Source organism: Sphaerodactylus townsendi, linkage group LG07 (assembly GCF_021028975.2).
Source record: "Sphaerodactylus townsendi isolate TG3544 linkage group LG07, MPM_Stown_v2.3, whole genome shotgun sequence".
Taxonomy (NCBI): Eukaryota; Metazoa; Chordata; class Lepidosauria; order Squamata; family Sphaerodactylidae; genus Sphaerodactylus; species Sphaerodactylus townsendi.
This window is the reverse complement of record NC_059431.1, coordinates 23688759-23709900: the sequence shown is the minus strand read 5'-3', so window position 1 is coordinate 23709900 and position 21142 is coordinate 23688759. Positions and strand designations below refer to the sequence as shown.

General features: G+C 42.2%; 2 protein-coding genes across 2 annotated transcripts in view; both read left to right on the top strand.

Annotated features, from left to right (window-relative positions):
- Window positions 1-7428, top strand: part of PRKAA1 (protein kinase AMP-activated catalytic subunit alpha 1) — a 32256-nt gene extending 24828 nt beyond the window's left edge. The window contains exons 6-9 of the mRNA XM_048503573.1: window positions 51-275; window positions 1439-1922; window positions 2081-2207; window positions 3219-7428. Of these exons, the coding sequence (XP_048359530.1) occupies window positions 51-275; window positions 1439-1922; window positions 2081-2207; window positions 3219-3463 (1081 nt within the window). The 3' untranslated portion in view covers window positions 3464-7428. The remainder of the gene's footprint in view (window positions 1-50; window positions 276-1438; window positions 1923-2080; window positions 2208-3218) is intronic.
- A 1718-nt stretch (window positions 7429-9146) lies between these two features.
- TTC33 (tetratricopeptide repeat domain 33) overlaps window positions 9147-21142 on the top strand; it is a 30449-nt gene continuing 18453 nt past the window's right edge. Inside the window, 2 exon segments of the mRNA XM_048503868.1 lie at window positions 9147-9285; window positions 12548-12774. Coding sequence (XP_048359825.1) covers window positions 12557-12774 — 218 coding nt within the window. The 5' untranslated portion in view covers window positions 9147-9285; window positions 12548-12556.

The window sequence follows — 21142 nt, the reverse complement described above, 5'->3', positions numbered from 1 at the left end:
AGAATGCTTATTTTGTGAACAAAACTGATTGTAAATGCAATTTTTTCCAGGTTATACGCAGGCCCAGAAGTGGATATCTGGAGCAGTGGTGTTATTCTCTATGCTTTGTTATGCGGGACCCTTCCGTTCGATGATGATCATGTGCCAACACTTTTTAAGAAGATATGCGATGGTATATTTTATACTCCTCAGTACCTGAATCCGGCAGTAATTAGCCTTCTGAAACGCATGCTGCAGGTGGATCCCATGAAGAGGGCTACGATAAGAGATATAAGGTAACCAGTGGCTCAAATACAGACTGGACATAACCCTGATGCTAAATAGTTACACTTGCATCTTACACTCTTAACACCGGCCAGACATCCTAGCCTGCGCTGCATTGATGAGTTAACTGGTAATTGATACATCACTTCCTAACGTGTCTTACCTGCACAGTGAAAAGCAGATTTTAAATGTTCTAATGTAGGGTTTTGAATGGGATAATGCAATTAGTAACTTGGTCAAATATAATTCCAGCTTCTCTGAGGGCTGGATAACTTTCCTGCTAAAACTGCATATTTCACTTGCTTTCTGATGGTTTTTAGCTGCTGCTAGGTTTTTTTTAAAGTTCATGTGACCTGTTCAGGCTTAATATCAGACTGGATCCAAACTCTCCTTCCCTTTTGCAAACAGAATGTCCTTCTGCATGAGCAAGGGAGGATTGGGGTGTCTGTGAATCTGTCCCCTTTCAACTTCAGCTCTTCCGTGCCTTCTCTTGTTGTACTTGGGAACTCTTGATCCTTGGGAATAATGTTTCAGCGTGGCTATGGGACTGGAGTAGGAAAGGGGAAGTGGAAAAGCTCTGCTCTGTGGGCACGTATCTCTTGCCATCAATTTGCATGACTCGGTTCATTTGTATTGGATACTTTTACTTTTCACTGTTTGGATTTTATTGTTTTGAATACTCCTTGGCAGGAAATCAACTAATACCAGTAATAGTTTAAGTATACAAATAGAGGTTAAAGAGAACCCATTCAGTCCAGCAACTCCAACCCACTGATGCAGGAACAGTCCTTCTTATACTGGTGTAAAATGCTGCCATTAGTAGAATGTCGATATTGAATGCTACCTAAACCGTGGTCTTATTCCCAACCTTACTTTTAGCCGTTAGGATGAATTGATATTGGAGGTAAAATGCCCTTAAGGCTTGGGAAAGTGAAATAATCTTTTAGACTCAAGAAAGAGTGTCTTATATTGAGCCTGGAAGAGGAAGAAAAATGGAAGTACATTTATTTCCTGGGGTGGTAGTTGTGTTGCATCAATTACAATAGCTATTGCATCATTTTTGCTGTGTCAAATTCAGTTTGTAAAGAGAGAACAAAGAGCCAAAACTGCTATGTTAGTCTAGTTCGATTTTCTAGATATCTGACTTTTAAAATGCGTCCTGCTTCCTATCCAGGGAACATGAGTGGTTTAAGCAAGATCTCCCCAAGTACCTCTTTCCTGAAGATCCATCTTACAGTTCGACCATGATCGACGACGAAGCCTTAAAAGAGGTCTGCGAAAAGTTTGAATGCACAGAGGAGGAGGTGCTAAGCTGCTTATATAATCGGAATCACCAGGATCCTTTGGCAGTCGCCTACCACCTGATCATCGATAACAGAAGAATAATGAATGAAGCTAAAGACTTCTACCTGGCGACGAGCCCACCAGATTCTTTTCTCGACGATCACTTCTCTCGTCCCCATCCGGAAAGAGTGCCATTTTTAGTAGCCGAAGCACCAAGGCTGCGCCATACACTGGATGAGCTAAACCCACAGAAGTCCAAACACCAAGGGGTCAGGAGAGCTAAGTGGCATTTGGGAATCCGGAGTCAGAGTCGACCCAATGACATCATGGCGGAAGTTTGTCGAGCAATCAAGCAGTTGGATTATGAGTGGAAGGTGAGATCTATGTTCTTTTTTGAACAGACTGTTTAAACATGCAAACTGTGAACATTTGACTCAGACTATTGCAAGTTAATGCATTTTTTGGGGAGGGGGTCTCTTAATATAAGAAAAGAAGATTAGTGCAAATGTTAACTTTCAACTGTGTTTCCTAGGTTGTGAATCCATACTATTTGCGTGTTCGACGGAAGAATCCGGTGACTGGTACTTATTCCAAAATGAGCCTGCAGTTATACCAGGTGGACAGTAGGACGTATCTGTTGGACTTTCGCAGCATTGATGGTATGGGAAGGACAAATATAGCCATCAATTTTAGACTCATTATGGGCAGATTAGCCTTTTAATTTTGCAGACAAATTTAAAAAAGCTTTACAGTGTTCCTGGCATTCATTCATCCCTCAAACCTGTGAGTTAAATTACTGTTTGGTCAGATGTGCAACCTGAATTGACCTTCACTCGACCTCAAGTGAGTTCCTCAAGACTGAGCAAAGTTGATGGCAATAATTTCAAGTCAGGCAAAATGAAATGCTACATGCAGTGTATCAAATCCCCCATGCCCAGATGTTCTGGTGACTGTTACCTTTAAAAAAATAAAGGCTTGATGTCTAAATGCACCTTCATGTTTAGCAACTGTATGGTGGCAGCATCCGGGGTGTCAGAGGCCAACAGGAAATGGTCCACAACATTGTGTTGAGTTTGTGTATTCCCCAGCTGACTTTAGATGCACTTTTCTAATCTGGCAAGGAAATTCTTGTTGATCATAATAATAGATAAAGCCACCTAGTTGGCAGCTAAGATGGGGACAAGTTGGGGTCAAAATGTGCACATTTTATCCACCATACTAAACGAGGTCAATCTGGTTCTCATAATAACCCAACAGTTCTTAGCATGGTGACCAATGCATGCTCGATATTCGTCCAAAGGCCAAGAACGCTTGTGACCACTGCTTCTGTCCAACTGTTTATGATTTTATCATCCTTTTATCATCCTGTTTGGTGTATTTATTTATTTATATATTCGGTTTGATAAGCCTCTCTACCCCCGAAGGGCTCAGAGCGGTGTACAAGTCAGACAGGATAATAAAATACAAATACAAAAAACAAATCGAATAACCCCATTAAAATCAATTATTACAATAAAATCAGTAGCAGCAATACAATACAACCCACTTACAATTTGATGGATGGCGTCCGGTCCTAAGCCCTGGGAGGGGACTGTGAAAGATGAAGACAGATGATACATAGGGCATCAGGAGTGGCGGAGTATTGTTAAACTGTTCTCTTTTTGCCCTAGATGAAATTACTGAAGTGAAGTCTGGGACCACCACTCCACAAAGGTCGGGCTCTGTGACTAACTACAGATCCTGTCAGAAGGATTCGGACACTGACGCTCAAGGAAAATCCTCTGATATGTCTCTTACCTCATCGGTGACCTCTTCCCTCGACTCTTCTGCAGCTGAGTTAACCCCGAGATCAGGGAGCCACACGATAGAATTTTTTGAGATGTGTGCAAATCTAATTAAAATACTTGCACAATGATTTGTAAGATCGGTTTTAAATTTTTTTTTACAGCAATAAGCATGCCTAAAGAAAAGAAATCATAGTCAAATGCTTCCAATTATAATCAAATACAATTAACGTGGGCGTTGAGACGACTAGCCACAATGCAGTTTGCACAGAAATTGGAGTACACAGAAGGCAGTCTAGACCTCTTAATATGATGATGGAACTTGTGATTAGATCTTCGCGTGTGATACAGGTACAAGAAACTTTGCGAACATATTGAGTGGAGTTTATCTTTTCATTGTGTACACATTTGGGACTTTGTGAAGTGTTATAACTGACCAGAAAGATCTTTTTTTTTTGTACTTTATGTTGCTGATTATATATGCCTCTTACAGTATAAATGGTCACTTGGTAGATTGGTCCACTGGTAATTTGGTCTATGCCATGGGTGACTCTCTTGATCTCAGTCTTCAGTAGCATCCTGCTCTATCAGCGTAAGTGTTCTCCTTGTCAAACAGCACTTGTGGCCACTGGCACATCCTAAGTATTTGGCAGGTTCAACCGTCTTGAGTGGAAAAAGTCTAATGCAAGATCTTGCCTTGCTTTGCACCAATGAGGAGGCTGGAAAGTCCAAAGTCAATTCAGAATCCAAAGACACCATTTGAATTTTATGTAAGGTGTATAGACGCGAAAGCTGTGTAAACCTAACTAAAATACAGCTGCGGAAAGTATTGGGTTTAGCAGCGAGGTGGGAATGTAAAACTGGGCCTGCTTGGAGCTCTAGACTTGCTTTCCCTTAAACGTCCGCCATGTTTCAAAGCACTTCTGAGACTGAAATAGCATTTCAGAAGGACTTGGTGGCATAGCAATGATTGGTTCCAGGGAGAGAGTAAAAAGGGTCTTTGGAGAGTAGCACAAGACCTTCCTTTGAGCTTGAGCAGAGGGTTCAGGCGAGAGCAGTGTGCAGGAAAAGAAAACCGCTTTCCAGCTTTAATCCAAGAGCTGCATAAAGATAAAGACATTCTGGATAAGGATCATGACGGTGTAGTTTCCATTTGTTATGCTGGTAGACTAACAAGCAGCTTCATGCATGTTACGATTGGGTGCGGATCCTGTGCTATGCCTGAACCCAATGCCCAGGCAGATTGGTGCATGCTGTTCTAAAATCTGGCGCTGAGAATTATCAGTGACTCCTCCGCTTTTTTCATGCGTCTCACTGCTTTTTGGCAGATGTAGTGGGTGATTTTGGTCTTGCCTGAGCATAATCACTTTTTTACACCACTTTTTGCTACTGAAGTTTTTTTTTAAAGTAACAGAATGTTAAGACTTGTTTTAGTTTTGAAATTTGCAACAGCCCTTTGAATAGAAATAAATGACAGAATTAACTTGGGAGATTTTTAAATTTGACAAGTTGACTCCAGGGAAGGCTTTTTTTAAAAAAAAATACAATTAGAGAAGAATGTGAAGACAAGACATAATATTTCCTGCCAGTCTGGCCTTTCATTTACATTACATGTAACCATGACCGTTGCTAACCTTGGTTTGCCGTCTTAACCTTGGTTGATCCCTGAATGTACAGTGAAACTATAATTTCAGGCTGAGCCCTGCACTCAGAAGACAGGCATCACAGAGTCCTTCTTTTACCTTGTAGGTGGAAATATGTGAAAAACTGGCTTAACCATGGTTTGCTTGACATAGCTATAGTGCCTAACTGATGCAAATCTTTATCAAACCATGACTTCATGTTCTAGCTCAGGGGTCTGCAAACTAGGCTCTCCAGATGTTCATGGACTACAATTCCCATCAGCCCCTTCCAGCATGGCCATGCTGACAGGGGCTGATGGGAATTGTAGTCCATGAACATCTGGAGAGCCAAGTTTGCAGACCCCTGTTCTAGCTTATAGCCATCTTTAATCCTCTTGGCTGGGAGCTTAAGACAGTCAAAACAACCTCATTGTTAAGGACAGCAAACCATTGTTTAGTGTTACATCTGCATAGGCTGGATGCCATACAGCGCAGACTTTTTAATATCAGGTTTGGAAGTGGCAGTGTTTTACTTTCAAAATCTTCATAAAAAGAGCATTGATAAGTCCTTCGGGTATTTAATCTGAAGTATGTCTTTAGATCATTGGACATTTTTATACGTGGAGCTAAAAAATTTCTGGAAACTTGTTCTGTTGTACATCTCTCATATTAGAGGCGGGGTCTGTGGTGGGCAAGGTTCTGCTAGCAATGTGCAGCTCTTGAAACTGTGCTTATAGTTGTATCCAAGTCCAGTGATCTAGATCTGCTGAGTGTGTTGACACCTACAGCTTAAAGATGCACTGAGCCGAAAGAGGTGTGCAGCTGCTTAGGCCCAGATCTCAAATCTTGTAGTTGCTTTTAGAATCACTGGTTGCTCATATGCATTCTGTGTTAACACTTTTCACATCTTTTCAAACCACATTATTACTTTCTAGAGTGCAACTGTGTCTTCAAAATGTGGATTGAGTAGCAGTCTTTAATGTGTGCTTCATGTGTAAAGTGTGTGTATTTGTGCGTGTGAGAGAGAGACAGACAAGAAAGGGAGGGAGTTGTGTTTTAAAGAAAATGTTGAGTATGTAGTACTGCTCTGATAATGGGGGTGGGTGGATGGGACCGTGTCATCCTTGTATCTTTTAATTTTAAAACAAACAAACATTGGTATGTCTAGCTCTGCCACACTTGTTCAATAATTGTTGTTTTTAAAGTTCTGCTGTGTTTTAATTTTGAAATTGTTAATGATGCACTTGGCAAATGTTACAAAACGCACACTTTTTAAAAAATTCCTGGGTAGTTGTCTAGGAAAGTGTTAAGACACATGCTATCTTTGGCACACATGACCGGGCACAAGATGTAAATGCTGCTGCTGCACATTTGCTGTTTCCAGGCAGCCTGCTGCTGGATTTTATAGGCTTTTACTGTAAAGTAAGTCCCCTTGAGTTCACTGCTTGCCGAGAACTGCATACAACCTGGGAGGGATTGCCTTGAACCTCACTTGGAAAGACTGAAAGATGGGTGCCAGCAGCACTTATTGGATTGTGTCCAGTGATGTTGCTGTGGAAAACGTCATGGTGCAACAGATGTTAATCTTACAAATCTATCGATGTATATATGCTTGATCCTTTTGTTCTTAAAAGCAACCCAGGCTTTAACTTTGGTATGTAGAGATTAACATACATGGCAGAAAGGTACTGTGTGCCTGTTCTCAAATGGACTCAGTTTTCATTTTTTTTAAAAAATAGCTGTTATCCATCAAATGTTCCCCTTTTTTTATTGAGTTTTTAAAATACTTTTTTTTCATAGCAGGGGCTGTCCAACGTGTGGTGTTCAAGCAAAAAATATTACTTTTTCATAACTTTTCTACACTTACAATAAATATTAGGTTGAAATGATTTTTAAAAAAATCTTGCAGTGGAGGCTTAAAATTGAATTTTCTTAGTTATTACGTTAGAACATGGCAGTAGACGGTCACATAGCCAGTTTTTGTAGGAATTGTTAAGAAAAAGGGCTTGCTTAATTGCATCTTCAAAAACTTTTTAAAAAATCAAAGGGAGTATTATTTGACTAGCCAAGTACCTTTTGAAAAGTAGTATTTCAAGTTTGTCCCAGAGGAGAATCCCTTTGAATGATTTGTTTCATTACGATTCATAACCGACTAGGGCAGTAAATCTGTCCATGTGCAATGTATTTTGACACTGGTAAAAGGGTAGAAGTCTATCTTTGTGGTGCAATATTTTCAAGACCAACTTTCTGATGTGTTCTGACATATTAAGTGTTTCAGTCCAAGCTTTTGAGAGACTTAGCTTTGTCGATTGATTTACCATTATATAGTTTAAGAAACTGATGACCACCTTCTCTTACAAACAAGATGTGCCTACTTCTATTGCAGATTTTTTTTGGCAATACTGAATGAAAAACTGCTTGTGATAGCTGTATGACTTGTTACTTTTAATGAACATTAAAATTGTATGCAAATACATCTGTGTAATGGTCTTGTGTGCAAACTACCCTGTTTTTTTATCGTGTGTACATAGAATAAGATAATCTCAAGGGAAGTTTCTAAACTCAATCAGATTTAGAACAATGAAGCTCATCAGAAGTTTACAGGAATTCTTCTAAAAATCTTACAGCTTCTTGCACATATGGAACTACCATAAACTATTGGTTTATCTTGGTCAGTATTATCTGCTGTGACTGGCAGCAAACCTTCAGAGTTTGGGGCACAGAAGGAGGGGGACCTGCCAACTTCTAGCAGAACATCTTTAAGTGGAGCTTGTGTATCCAAAGCATATGTTCTACCGTGGAGTACAGCTTATCCACTAGTACTGATAGACTGGATACATTTCAGGGTCCTCTCTGGTTCATGGGGGACTGTTTGCATTCACACAGCAATAAAGACATGACACTGTATTGTGAAGATAGTGTATCAATATTCAGGTGTTGTGTGGTTAATGCATAGAGGCTTCTTTGAACATACAATGCTTTTAACTGTCAAGTCATACCAGCGAGCCATCTACCTAATTCTTGTATCCTTTGACTGACAGTAGATCCACTGTATAGGAAATGGTTTGGTTTCAGGAGAAATGAGGAATCCCCTGCTTATAATTCAAACCCAAACGAAAATTATTTTGGATGTGATTTATTTATTGTGTTGACTTCTAACCCGCTGTTCCCTGCCATAGCAGGTGCAGAACCACTTCAGCCACTGTGTCTAGTATTTATTTAAAACATTTCTATGCCACCTGTCTACCCAAAGTTCCCAAGGTGGCAACATCAAACACTTCAACATTAAAAACATTTGACAATGGGGGAAAATACCACCAAGTCTCAGCTGACTTATGGTGATCCTGTAACAAAATTTTTTGAAAAGGAAAAGCATACAAGAACAGAAGTTCTATCTACTACAGCAAAAGGAATATTGTGACAGTATCATGCTTTTTAAAAAGGTTTATTCCAGCCCATTTCTCCAGACGCTGAATGGATCTTCACCATGTGGACATTTTATTTAGGATGTGGGAAAAGAAATACACATACCAGGACCAAGGAATCGCAAACTGCAGAAAGTACTAGGGTGAAATGTAACTTATGTACAGTTCAAAACAAGAAAAGCCCAATCACAAATTAACAGCGCTAATATGTGGGAAGACCCAGGTTTTTGCTTGTACTCATGCTTCATGGGGCCACAACTTTATTAAACTCTGGCATTCCTTGTGGGATCTGAGAAAAAGGCTTTGTATGTCTTAATGGCGACAAGCAGCAGTTATCGCTATGAAAACAAAGTAGCCCTGAAACATACAAAACTCATTCAAAGCAAGGAGCAAAAGCCAAGAAGAAAGTAAAACATTTTAACATGTGCCCAGGAAACAAAGAACAGCAATAGTCAGAGGATTTGCAAAAGGCAAAGCCGATCATACTACATGACCCAGCATGCTCTTCGGCACGTCCCCATTATAACCTCTAGTCGGGAATTCCGCAGCATGCTGGGAGTTGTAGTATCGACCCCACAAAAAGCGAACCGAACTAGAGCGTCGTTCTACCTGACCTTCAGGTAAAAGTTGAACTTGAAACCCACCGTCGACCCTCTTTGTGGGCGAAAAGTGTAAAGTACGGCACCTCTACAACGATAACCCTTGTATACTGGGCCTTGCAACAGCCTTATTACGGGTAAACCGGAAGTGCTTACGAGGACCGTCTAGAAGAATGTCTCCGTCTCTGTGGTCTCTTGTACCAAGTTCGCAGAACGCAGCTGTTTCCTTCTGCTCTACTTCCGAGGAGGCGGGGCATATTCCAGAGGTGACCAGGCTGGAAAGGCAGTGCTGGAGAGGAGGCTTCAGGTAGTGCCTCGTTCCTTCTTCTCCCCCACTTTGGTTTTCATTAACGTGAGATTAAGGGAAGGAGTCTTTGGGGGCTTCAAAGGCTCTTTTACTTTTATGATTCTGGGTTTTGTTTGGAGAAATGGGGCTAGTTGTGCACGAAAGCGCTGGGAAGAGGTGGCAAGCGCTTTTCTGAAGGGAAGATGGCGAGAACTGCCCTGTAGATGGTGCAAGCCTAAGAGATTTATTGTAGAACAAAATTGGAGACCAGTAATAGCTTATACCAGTGATGGCGAACCTTTTTGAGGCCGAGTGCCCAAACTGCAACCCAAAACCCACTTATTTGTAGCAAAGTGCCAACACGGCCATTTAACCTGAATACTGAGGTTTTAAGTTAGAAAAAAACGGTTGGCTCCAAGGCATGCATTACTCAGGAGCGAGCTGGGTGGTAGTTGGTGGCTTTGCTTTGAAGCAACCGTGCAGCTCTTCCAATGGGTGAATCATGACCCTAGGAGGGTTTACTCAGAAGCAAGCCCCATTGCCAGCAACCGAGCTTACCCCCAGGTAAAGGATTGCGCTTTAGTTTTTCGCATGAAAATCAGTGGGGTTTAACAGCGCTTAACAGGGTTACCTACACTGCTTCCCCCAAACTTGGTTTAATGCTAATAATCGAGCCCAGCGGCCCAGGCCAGCCTAGATGTGTGTGGGGGGGGGGCACTTTGTTTGCGCGTGCCCACAGAGAGGGCTCTGAGTGCCACCTTTGGCACCCGTGTCATAGGTTTGCCACCACTGGCTTATACAGTGACAGCATTTCCCAAGGTATACGTTTTCACAGCTTACTTTGTCAGATACAAATCCTTCTGACCTGGAAATAAGGGCTGGTGGACCTTCATTCATACATGATGAAGGGATGTCATATCGAAGAGGGAGCAAACTTGTTTTCTGCTGCCTCAGAGACTAGGACACGGAGTAATGGATTCAAGGTGTAGGAAAAGAGATTCCACCTAAACATTAAAAAAAAAACTTTCCGACTGTCAGGGCTGTTTGACAGTGGAATTCACTGCCTCGGAGAGTGGTGGAGTCTCCTTCTTTGGAGGTTTTTAAACAGAAGCTGGATAATCATATGTCAGGAGTGCTTTGATTGTGTGTTCCTGCATGGTAGGGGATTGCACTTGATGGCCCTTGTGGTCTCTTCCAACTCTATGATTCCATGAGCTTTCACTCTTGAAAGTTTATACCATTGGTCTAGCCTTCCATCCTTCTGAGGTAAGTAAAATAAGTACCTAACTTACTGGGGGTAAAGTGTAGACAACGGGGAAGGTAATGGCCAACCATCCTGTAAACAGTCTGCCTAATAAACGTTGTGATGTGATGTCACCTCATAGGTCAGTAATGACCTGGTGCTTTGCAGAGTAACCTTTACCTTAAATATTATATTAAAACTTTAATATAATATTTAAGAGGAGCCCTGTGATGCAGAGTGATAAGCTGCAGTACTGCAGCCCATGCTCTGCCCATGACTTGAGTTGGGTCCCAATGGAAGTTGGTTTCAGATGGATGGCTCAAGGTTGACTCAGCCTTCCATTTTTCTGAGGTCAATAAATTGAGTGCCAAGTTTGCTGGGGGTAAAGTGTAGATGACTGGGGAAGACAATGGCAAACCACTTTGTAAATATAGTCTGCCTAGTAAGTGTCATGATGTGACATCACCCCATGGGTCAGTAATGACCTGGTGCTTGCTCAAGGGACCATCTTTACCTTTTTACTGTTTTTAGGCTTTCTTCTGCTACTGTAGACTAACGTGACTACCTGGAACCAGGTTTATTGTGGTACCCCAGAACTAAATCTTGAGGGACTGGAAAGACTTAACAGTCATATGGGCATTTTATGCATTAATCAAACCTAGCTGATCAGATAAATGCGGAGAAACCTGAGGAGAAATATATGCAAAGTAGGTCTACAAGTAAACAAAAAGGTGGAAGGGCAGTCTCTAGCTCAAGGATGTAGTATCAGCATTTGGAGGATATTTTTTCTCTGATGGAGACACTGAAGGACTGATGTCACTAGTTAGAATAGATAATATTGAGCCAAAGAGACCAACGCTCTAGTCTAGTTTATGAGACAGCTTCAGGTGTTCATGTTCACAAATGCAAAATGTTCAGTTTGTATTATTTTTCTGCAACTATCAGTTGTCTATGTTAAGAACAGTGGACATTTACCATAGCAGTATTATGTGGTAACACAGTAATTGTTCGCATAATAAGTTATTTAACACCAGCAGTAGGATAGGAATCCATTGTATTTATTGAGTCTGAAATGAGATGATGATATCTCAGTGGAAGAGTGACCTCATGAAGCAACTATTTTGTTTTTTTTTTGCCTGCAAAACCTAAGTTGGGATTGCCAATCAATAAGAGCCAGGACTGGTTTTTGGCTTTAGAGGACAGATGCTTCATCAAATAAACAAAAGGGCACCAGGAAATGCATTGGCAAGTGTTACACTGGAGATCACTGGCCTAAGTTGTTTTTGAAAGCATGGTAGGGGTGGAAAGTGCTGCCAAGTCACAGTTGACTTATGGTGACCTCATAGGATTTTCAAGGCAAGAGACATTTTGGGGTGGTTTGCCATTGCCTGCCTCTGCATAATAACATGGGACTTCCTCAGTAGCCTCCCATCCAAATACTGACCAGGACCGACCCTGCTTAGCTTCCTAGAGCTGACAAATCAGTCTAGTTTGGACCATTCAGGACAGAACAAATCATATCTGTTGTTCAATTATTATTAGCTTCTGTAGAGCTCAGGAAGTACTAATACCTTTATAATTCTTTTCTTATCTGGCACCTTGCCTGTAAGCAATACTATGTCACTGTTCCAAGGAGGTTGCAGTCTAAATTGCTCAATGGGGAAAGCAACTCATGGGTGTTTCTCCATAGATCCAACAGTTAAGTCTTAGGAAGTGAAAGATTCACAAGCTGAGGCCAAATACTAGCTAGATCAGGGGTCTGCAACCTTTGACTCTCTAGATGTTCATGGACTACAATTCCCATCATCCCCTGCCAGCAGGTGCTGATGGGATTTGTAGTCCATGAACATCTGGAGATCCACAGGTTGCAGATCCCTGAGGTAGATGGTTGTATTCCTGCATGTGTGTGTAGAAACTCTGTATCTCTCCACAAGCCAGAATTTGATTGTAGAAATTAAGTCCTTTTTCAGTGGATTGTCTTGTAACTTCAGTTGTAGTTTTAAGGTGCAAGTAAAAAAACATAACATGATCCCTTTTCAGTTCTGAGAAATGGCTTCCTTTGGGTGGAAGAGGAAGATTGGGGAGAAAGTATCAAAGGTAACATCACAGAAGTTTGAAGCTCAGGCTGCAGATGAAGAGGGCCTCGGTAGTGATGAGGCTGACTGGCTACCGGAGGCAAAAAAGAAAAAAGGACTTCTCCTTGAAGACTGTTTGGCAAAAAGTAAACAGCTGAAGGAGGAAGGAGCAGTTTTGGCAGAAAATGAAAGGTACACGCTGTATTCTTTAATTTATCTTGGTGATGACTGCTTAAGGTGTGTGCGTTGTGCTTCAGACTAGGTAACTTTGCCTAGAAAATATATGATTCACACTGGTTTTGAAAATGTAAAACTCACAAAGATCTAGTGTAGAGAAAATATTCCCTGATCTTCTACCCGTACTTTGGAGTTTTTGCAGGTTCACATACTCCTCTTTCCGCTCGTGTGTATCCTCCCCACTCCCTTCTAGTTATATCTGCGCTGATCTTCAAGCTAACCAGGGTTAGCACCAAACCATAATTTGCAACCTTATTTAGAAGCAAGCTTACAAATGGTACTTTGGGTTGAGTTGAATCTGAAGATAGTTCTTAACTCACAATTCTATTAAGAGAATGAGTCTCCTATTAGAAGAAGACCACAGCCGTGGATGGAAGGAGTAGTTGTGGGAGTCAGAGATCCAAATGGAAAGGGACTATTTAACTGAAGCCTATGGTTAGCGTTAAAGGACAGTGCAAAGGTATCTATCCTGTAGTCCGATAGATTTATTTTGTTCCTTATTTTTCCTCCAGGGGCCTCAGGGCTGCTTCCATAGACCTCCCATCTTGTTCTCATGACACTCCTCTAGGGTAGGATAGACTGAGATTGGCATGTGGTCATCCAGCGAGATTTAAGGTAAAGTGAGGATTTGAACTTGTGCCATCCCAGTCCAGCCTTCTAACTTCTGCAGTGCCACCTCAGTGTGTGAGCTCTGGAACTACAAGGCAAGTGGAAGTGTGCTTGGGATAGGAGGAAGAAGCAGCAAGGAGGAGAGCAGACGGTGGAGAGATGCTTAAGATAGCCTAACCTCGGTTGGGCAATTGGGCAGCATTCATGAAGTGTGTCCACCAAGCTTCAGCCAATCTGTTTTCTAAAACTGAGGACTCCTGGGTATCAGATGAGAAGGATGCTGAGAAGCAGACATTCTGTCCCCTGAGTTCTCCTGTGTTCTGCTGTTTGGAAAAGGTGGGCTCTTGCCATGTTTTCCTTCCCCAAAAAACTGCAGTGCAAGTGAAAATGAATCCCACCTCCTCCCTCTGGCAAAGTTGCAGAGCATGAGGGAGAGGTTGGTTCTCAGCCCAACTTCTCATGAGGTTTGCATAAGATAAACAGGAACCCCCTGCACACTTTCCTATCTTTGCTGTAGCCCACAGCAATGAAAACAACCCCTGATTCTTCAAGCCCTGTGCACATATTGGACTGAGAAACAGGATCAGGGGGAGTGGGGAGCACTAAAGCGGCCTAGACAGAAAACTCAATATTGTAACGAGCTAAAGAAATGAGTTGTTAATTTTTACAAGACATGGGGATGACTTGCTGCCATCTGAGTTCTTGCATCCTTGCAGTGTTTGTTGCTAGACAGCATGATGCCCTGCCAACAGCAGCGAGCCTTAAACTGAGTTTATATCAGGGTTAGTGAAAGTTGGCATTGCCTTTTGTTCTATGTGAAGAAGAAGAGTTTGGATTTATACTCCCCTTTCTCTCCTGTATGGAGTTTCAAAGGGGCTTACAAACTCCTTTCCCCTTCCTTTCCCCACAACAGATACCTTGTGAGGTAGGTGGGGCTGGGAGTTCTGAATGACTAGCCCAACAACTGTGACTAGCCCAAGGTCACTCAGCAGGCTTCATGTGTAGGTGCAGAGAAACAAATCCAATTCACCAGATAAAAGTCCGCCACTCAGGGGAAGAAATGGGGAATCAAACTCGGTTCTCCAGATCAGAGACCTGCTATTAACCACTACACCTTGCTGTGGAGCAATTAATTTGCTGTGTAACCCATGAAACTATTGACCCCCTGCAAGATGACTCAGATGTGTAATGCTACATACTGCACTCTACTAATCTAAATAATCCCAAAAAGGTTATGGTTCCAGCACTGATAATGCTGACCGTCTTCTATATAAGGTACCATGAAGTTCAGTAGTTTTGTTCCTTTCAAGTCCAGTAGCATCTTCGAGACCAACAAGATTTTCACTTTATGAGTTTTTAAGAATCAAAGCTGGTCATGAGACTAGCTCGCTTACTAGTCTCTTGTCAGTTCTGAAATATTGGTTCAGGCTGAGGCCTAGCAGAAGTTATGAAAATTTCTCTGAGAACTCGAGGTCAAGCTGACAGTAGCTTAAGAGAGTAAGTAAATGGAGTATGAGAGGCAGATCATTAGAATCATAGAGTTGGAAGAGACCCCAAGGGCCATCAAGTCCAACTTCCAGCAATGCAGGAACATGTAATCAAAGTCCTATAAGTTTCAAGCCCAAAGAATCCAGGGGGAGTAGTGCAACTGCAGAGGATATGATCTCATTAGAGCAACTCATCTGATTTGTTGGGTCACCTGGTCATTGACCATTCATTTGATTGGTAAGGTAGAATCATGCCATCGAAGGTTGTTGGACATAAAAGAAACATTTTTCATTCAGCATTATTATTTTATCCTCACCGTTCCCTGCTCTTATATTGTATATTTCTGTACATTCTTGTAATAATAAATCAGTTATATCACGTGTTTTGGGATTTTAAGGTTTCAATCTAAATCCAGTTCTCTAGCCCATGTTGGCTACAGATACCTGAATAACTGTTTTCTGGAACTCACCTTGTATGTGTCCTACTTTGCAAGGTTGACTTCTTAATCTTAGACCCAAGAGGGCTAGAGGTTTAGCTGCTTCATCTCAGCAGAGGAACTACAACCTTTGTGTTGCTCTGCGGAGAATGTCCCTCTATAATGTATTTGTTGCATTCACACTTTGTGTATACACCTTCAGCATGTTAGATCAGTGATTTTTCTAATTGAATACAGAGAAAGTTCCCAACAAGGGATATCATAAATATATCTATACTATAAAGTTGTCTTATCTGGAGTGGTTTTTACAACCTAGTTCAGTGATTTATATGTCTTTCTTTCTTTAGATATTTACACCTAGTTTCTCTTCAATGGGGAACCCAAATTAGATTTTTTTTAAAAAAAGACAAACATGCCATATCATTTTTGATTGGGGGGGATGGGGGACAATAGTTAAGAGCCTCAGTCTTAGATGTGTACCATGTGAAGTGGCTGTCATCCGTGGTCAAGAAAACAGAGTTGTTATATTTGACTCTGTCCACTAGATGGAGGCAGAGGCCGCATTAGCGCAACAGGGTGGCTTGATTTGGGCTGAATTAACAAGCTGTCACTTGGCACTGATGAACAAATGAGACTTGCGGGGTCTTTATGTTCTCCTTTGCCATCCTGCCTGGCAAATTGCAGTTTGCCTTTCATGTCTGAACAGAAAAGATCATGATTTACTTGTGCTCCCCCTGCAAATCAGGTCTGCACATATTGGTTTAGTCCCAGTTGGCATCTCAAAACATAGTTTGCTGGTTGTGATATAGCAGTAAATGTAGAAAGAGGAAGTAAGGAATTTGGTTTGTGGCACAAAGGAAAAGGGAGAGGGATCGGATTATATGATCCAATGTTCCTTTCAGATATGTTCACATGTCATCAAAATACAGGCAGAGATTTATTTATTTATTTGATTTGTATACTGCCCTCCCCCAAAGGGCTCAGGGCGGTGTCCAACATGAATTATAAAAATTTAAAAACAGCTAACAATCATCAATAAATAAATAAGAACCAGAAAACATTATAGATGGATTTAAAACTCTCACTCCTCCCCCTTACTCGTACCCACAGGAGGCCAGATGTATATTGGCGAGATTTAACCTCATTTTTCACTTACAGGCCATGCTTATGCTCAGTACTTTGTTGAATTGTCATTGAGAGTCGTTTCAGATCTGTGTTCGTCTTAGTATGTGACTGGATGTGTCCTATTAGGATAACATGCTTGATTTTAGGTCACTGTCTAAAGTGAGGGTTAAGGCCTTCACTTGCTTGGTTCGATTCCTATGCTGATGAATCTGTTAGGATCCAGCTAACTCCAACGCTTTACAATCAAGTATTTAATTATTATTCAAAGCAAATAATTACACAAAACAGAGGTGACAAATTAAAAGCAAAGGTCCTGGAAAACAGATCCCAACATATATTGCACGTAAATCCCTCAATATACAACTCGGGTGATGTTACACCTGCAGTTGATGAACATACCACCAAAATGACCACCAAAACCATGCACATTTCTGGCCTTGTGGCCTTCCTCAGGGATCAGTAACGTAACATTTTGATAAACAAACATTCAGCAGTTAGTGTATAAATCCAAACCAGGAGTTGCTTTCCTGTCTGTTATGAAATGGATAAAGATTTAAGAAATGGGTCTAAGATCTTCTTCTGTACTAATAATTAAATACTTATTTTGATTACAAGCATTGGAGTTAGCTGGGCCCTTATAGAATTATCAACATATCTGGGATTGAGGGTTTTTTCCTCCTTTTTTTCCAATATTCGTTCCTGTGTTGTTCAGCGATCTGGACACTGAAGATGCGTAGAAATGTATCTTCATTCACTATTTTTTTTCAGAAGCTGTTTTTGAAGCCACTTAGTACCGAGGCGGCATTGATTGGGAATGTTTCTTGCAGAAGGTTGGGTTCTTAAAAAGAACGGGCGATGCAAAAGCACTCAGCTGTGCTTCTGAGCACAATCATTACTTTCATTAGGGCTTTCAGAGGACTTCCCCAGGAGACATTCTCTGTGGCGTGTGTGACAAAGCACAGGAAACTTCTAAAAGAAAGTCCAGTTTGCTACTTGAATTATGCTGGGAAATGGCTATTAAGCTGTGGCTATTAAGCTGTCTCACCCACATGTGTGTGGAGGGGCAGCCCTTCTTCTTGTATTCTTAACATTTTCTTAGCATACTCTTTAATGACGTTTGCTTTGCCTTAAGGGGGTGGAACATTATTAAGAAGAAAATGGCTGTGTCATGGTTTTATGCACTTTTGTTCCATTCAGCATCTTCTCAGTTCTGTGGTGCTAAGCATGAGAGCTACCATGTCTTCATTCATTACCATGACATATGTGTGTAAAGCGCCATCAAGTCGCAGCTGCCACCGTGACTCACAGATCTTCCATGTGTTACTGAAGTAAAGCTGTGGCTGGCTCTGCCTCCTGCAGCAGCCATTTTTTTTGCTGTGCCCATCGCACCCTGTTAGAATTCCAAATGTGCCCACAGGCTTGAACAAGATGGGGACTCCATACTCTTGGTTTGCGTGGGAGACGGAATTATGTAGACTCCCGATTCTACTCTCCACTTAGCTGTGAAGTGTGCTGAGTTACCTTGGGCCACTCTCTCTCTCTCTCTCTCTCTCTCTCTCTCTCTCTCTCTCTCTCTCTCTCTGAGGTTGGTTTATTCCACAAGGTTTTTTGGGAGTCTACATGGTGGGGGAGTCCTTACCATGGAAAAGGCCCTATTTCCTCGCTCCCCTCACTTGCCTTTGAATGCAAGAAACTGCCAAGTAGGCCAGAGATGAAAAACAGAATGCTTGGACAGGACATTGTGGGAGCAGCTGGTCCTTTCAGTCCCCTGAACCTTAGCTGTGTAGAGCTTGCTTGGACAAAACCAAGAGCATATTGGCCATTTTGACCAACAGGGAAGATCCTAGTGAGTGGAAAGCTGGGGGGGGGAGTACCCTACTTGATGGGCCCCCCCAGCTCCAAATTAGCAGCAGCCCTTGCCCCATGCAAGATGGGTAGGAGCTGCCATTGCAAGCCCATGGCTCTAGCCCCATACGGACGTGTGTGTGTGTATGCGCGTGCCTTTTCCAGATCTGCTGTTGTATTCCAGTTCACCCCTGGTCAAAACCATGGATTGGTGCTGGAAATAAAAGGCCTGCCAGTGAAAATCTTCAAGCACTGGTACAACGTTCTTTCTGTCATCTGTGCCAGTTGGCTGTCTTATTCTTGCATTCTGGGCTAACTGAAGCTACCAGACCATGTTGAATGGGAAGAGGAAACCATGTGTATGCTATGCTGCCATGACATCCTTATAGGCTGGGATCAAAACATGATGTATAACGCTAAAGGTAACCAGTAGTAACGTTATCTCTTGACTTAAAAGTACATCAGGTACTCAACTCCTGGGAGGTATGGAAGCGGTTCAGCCAGGTCCTTCCCTGGGCAGCAGTCACCGTTTGAGGTGAGGAAGGGTCAGAGAACAAGGCTGTTGGGATTGTTTAATCAGTTGAGGAAGTTGGTGCCTTGTATAAATACAATATGAAAATGTGATATTTTTTAATGAGCCAAATAATCTCGGAGGAAATGTGGCAGCTGTTTTATAGCACACGCTGTTATTATGCAACAGGATAGGAAATGAAGTATATGGCAGGCACTTGTAAAAACAAATAAAATTTGGCTGGTGGGAGATTGTGTACTTACGAAAACCTCAGTCTTGCATTAAAGGTGTAGATCCTAAATGTGCTAAGTGCTTCTGTGTGCTGGATGGAACTTCATCTACCGAGAAACCTGGGGCTGCCACTGAGTTTGGCATTCCCATGTCATGCTCTGCTCACTTTCCTTCTGTGATATGTGACAACTTTCCCTGTTTTCTGATGTTGTCACATTGTGCAGCCCACAAGTACACATAATTGGCTTGAATTTCTGGGGCAGGGGAGTAAGGAAGGGGAGGGCGGGAGGTGTGACATGCAAGGGACGGGGCCTGGCATCTGGACATGACCCACCCACCCTAGCGGAGGGTAGGGGGAGGGAGTGAGGGGTGGCATGCAAGTGAGGGGAGGGAGGGGTGGCATGCAAAAAAGGGGAGCGGGCCCGGCATCTGGACATGACCCACCCACCCTAGCGGAGGGAGGGAGAGGGGAGGGAGGGGGAGAGGGCATGCAAGGGAAGGGGAGTAAGGGAGGGGAGGGTGGGAGGGAGGGGTGGCATGCAAGGGAGGGGAGGGGTATGGGGAAATTTTACTGCATGCGACTTTTGCACCTACTTCCTCTGTCAAAGTCCTCTTGTTGGGCGATGACTTCGTGTTTCTCAAAATGTGTGATTTCAGTCATTCTGTCTGATGACTTTATGTTATATTGCAGTAGATAGAGACTACTTCCTGCTAAGAATGAAGAACATAGGTAGACTATAAGAAAGCCAAGTGGGATAATGAAAGAGATTAGAAGCATAGAGGTTTGAACAACAGAGAATCTGCAGGCTATGGACTGGATCTAATTTTACTATGATTTAGTGACCTCGTAAAGGGTTTTATTATAATCATTTAATGGCCTCTGTGGGTTCAGTAGCTTTCTTTATGAGCCCGAGTGTTCAGTCGGAATATTGAGTTTTGGAGACAAAATTAGATTAAGTTGGGTAATTATGAAAAAGTGAAGCGAAAATGACTTTGTTAGGTATGCATAAAAAGGAAAACAGTGATTATATTTTTAGAAACAACATCTTGAATCTACACCTGCATTAGCCAGGCCTCTACAATATTTTAACAGATCCATTTTGATTAACGATAATAAGTTAATTTTGTTTATTATCAATATTTATACCTCCTTTTCATTTCTAAGTTAATCCTTTAAAGTGGACGTTGTAAATAAGAGTGTTCCAGAAAAAGAAATGAAATTAAACTGAATGAACCTCAATATTTTTTATTTTCTTTTTGCAAATAAAAGTGATAGTCAAGGTCAGGGGTAGGGAACCTGTGTCTCGAGAGCCGCATGCGGCTCTTCTGCCCTTGCACTGTGGCTCCATGAGCTGAGCCGCTGGCCCCATCCTTGCCTGCCCTGCAGGTAGCAGGGCGGGCGCACCAACTGCCCACGGTCGGCCGCACCGCACCGCGGGCTTCCCCTCTCGCCCACCCCGTTGGAGCAGGGTGGGCGCTTTCCCGCCGGCTTCATCCTTGCCGGCCCTGCAGGCAGCAGGGCAGGCGCATCCATGCACTTCTCAGAATGAACGGAGTAAAAGGTTAAAAAAACCCCTATATATATAGTGTTATCTTTATTTTAAATGTCAAAAATTATTTGTGGCTCCAAGTGTTTTCTTTTCCCATGGAAAATGGGTCCAAATGGCTCTTTGAGTGTTAAAGGTTCCCTACCCCTGGTCAAGGTGAAATGGTGCACAGTTCAGGGGTTGTGCTTTCAAGTCCTAAGTGTCCTTTCTGTACATTATCTTCCAGTATTTATAACAAACTTTTATTGCCTGGTGTTTGTGACAGGAGAGATATGAACTGGGGGATATTGCCAACTGAGGGCCCTGCCTTCCTTGACTGAGGCCCCTTCCACACATGCAGAATAATTCATTTTCAATCAACTTTCACAATTGTTTGAAAGTGGATTTTACTATTCTGCACAGTAAAATCCAGCCGCATGTGTGGAAGGGGCCTGAGTCAGTCCAACTCACGTTGTATCTTCCCCTTTTCCTGCTGCCTTCAATTTTTGCTAGCATTATTGTCTTTTTCGATTGAATCTTGTCTTATCACAA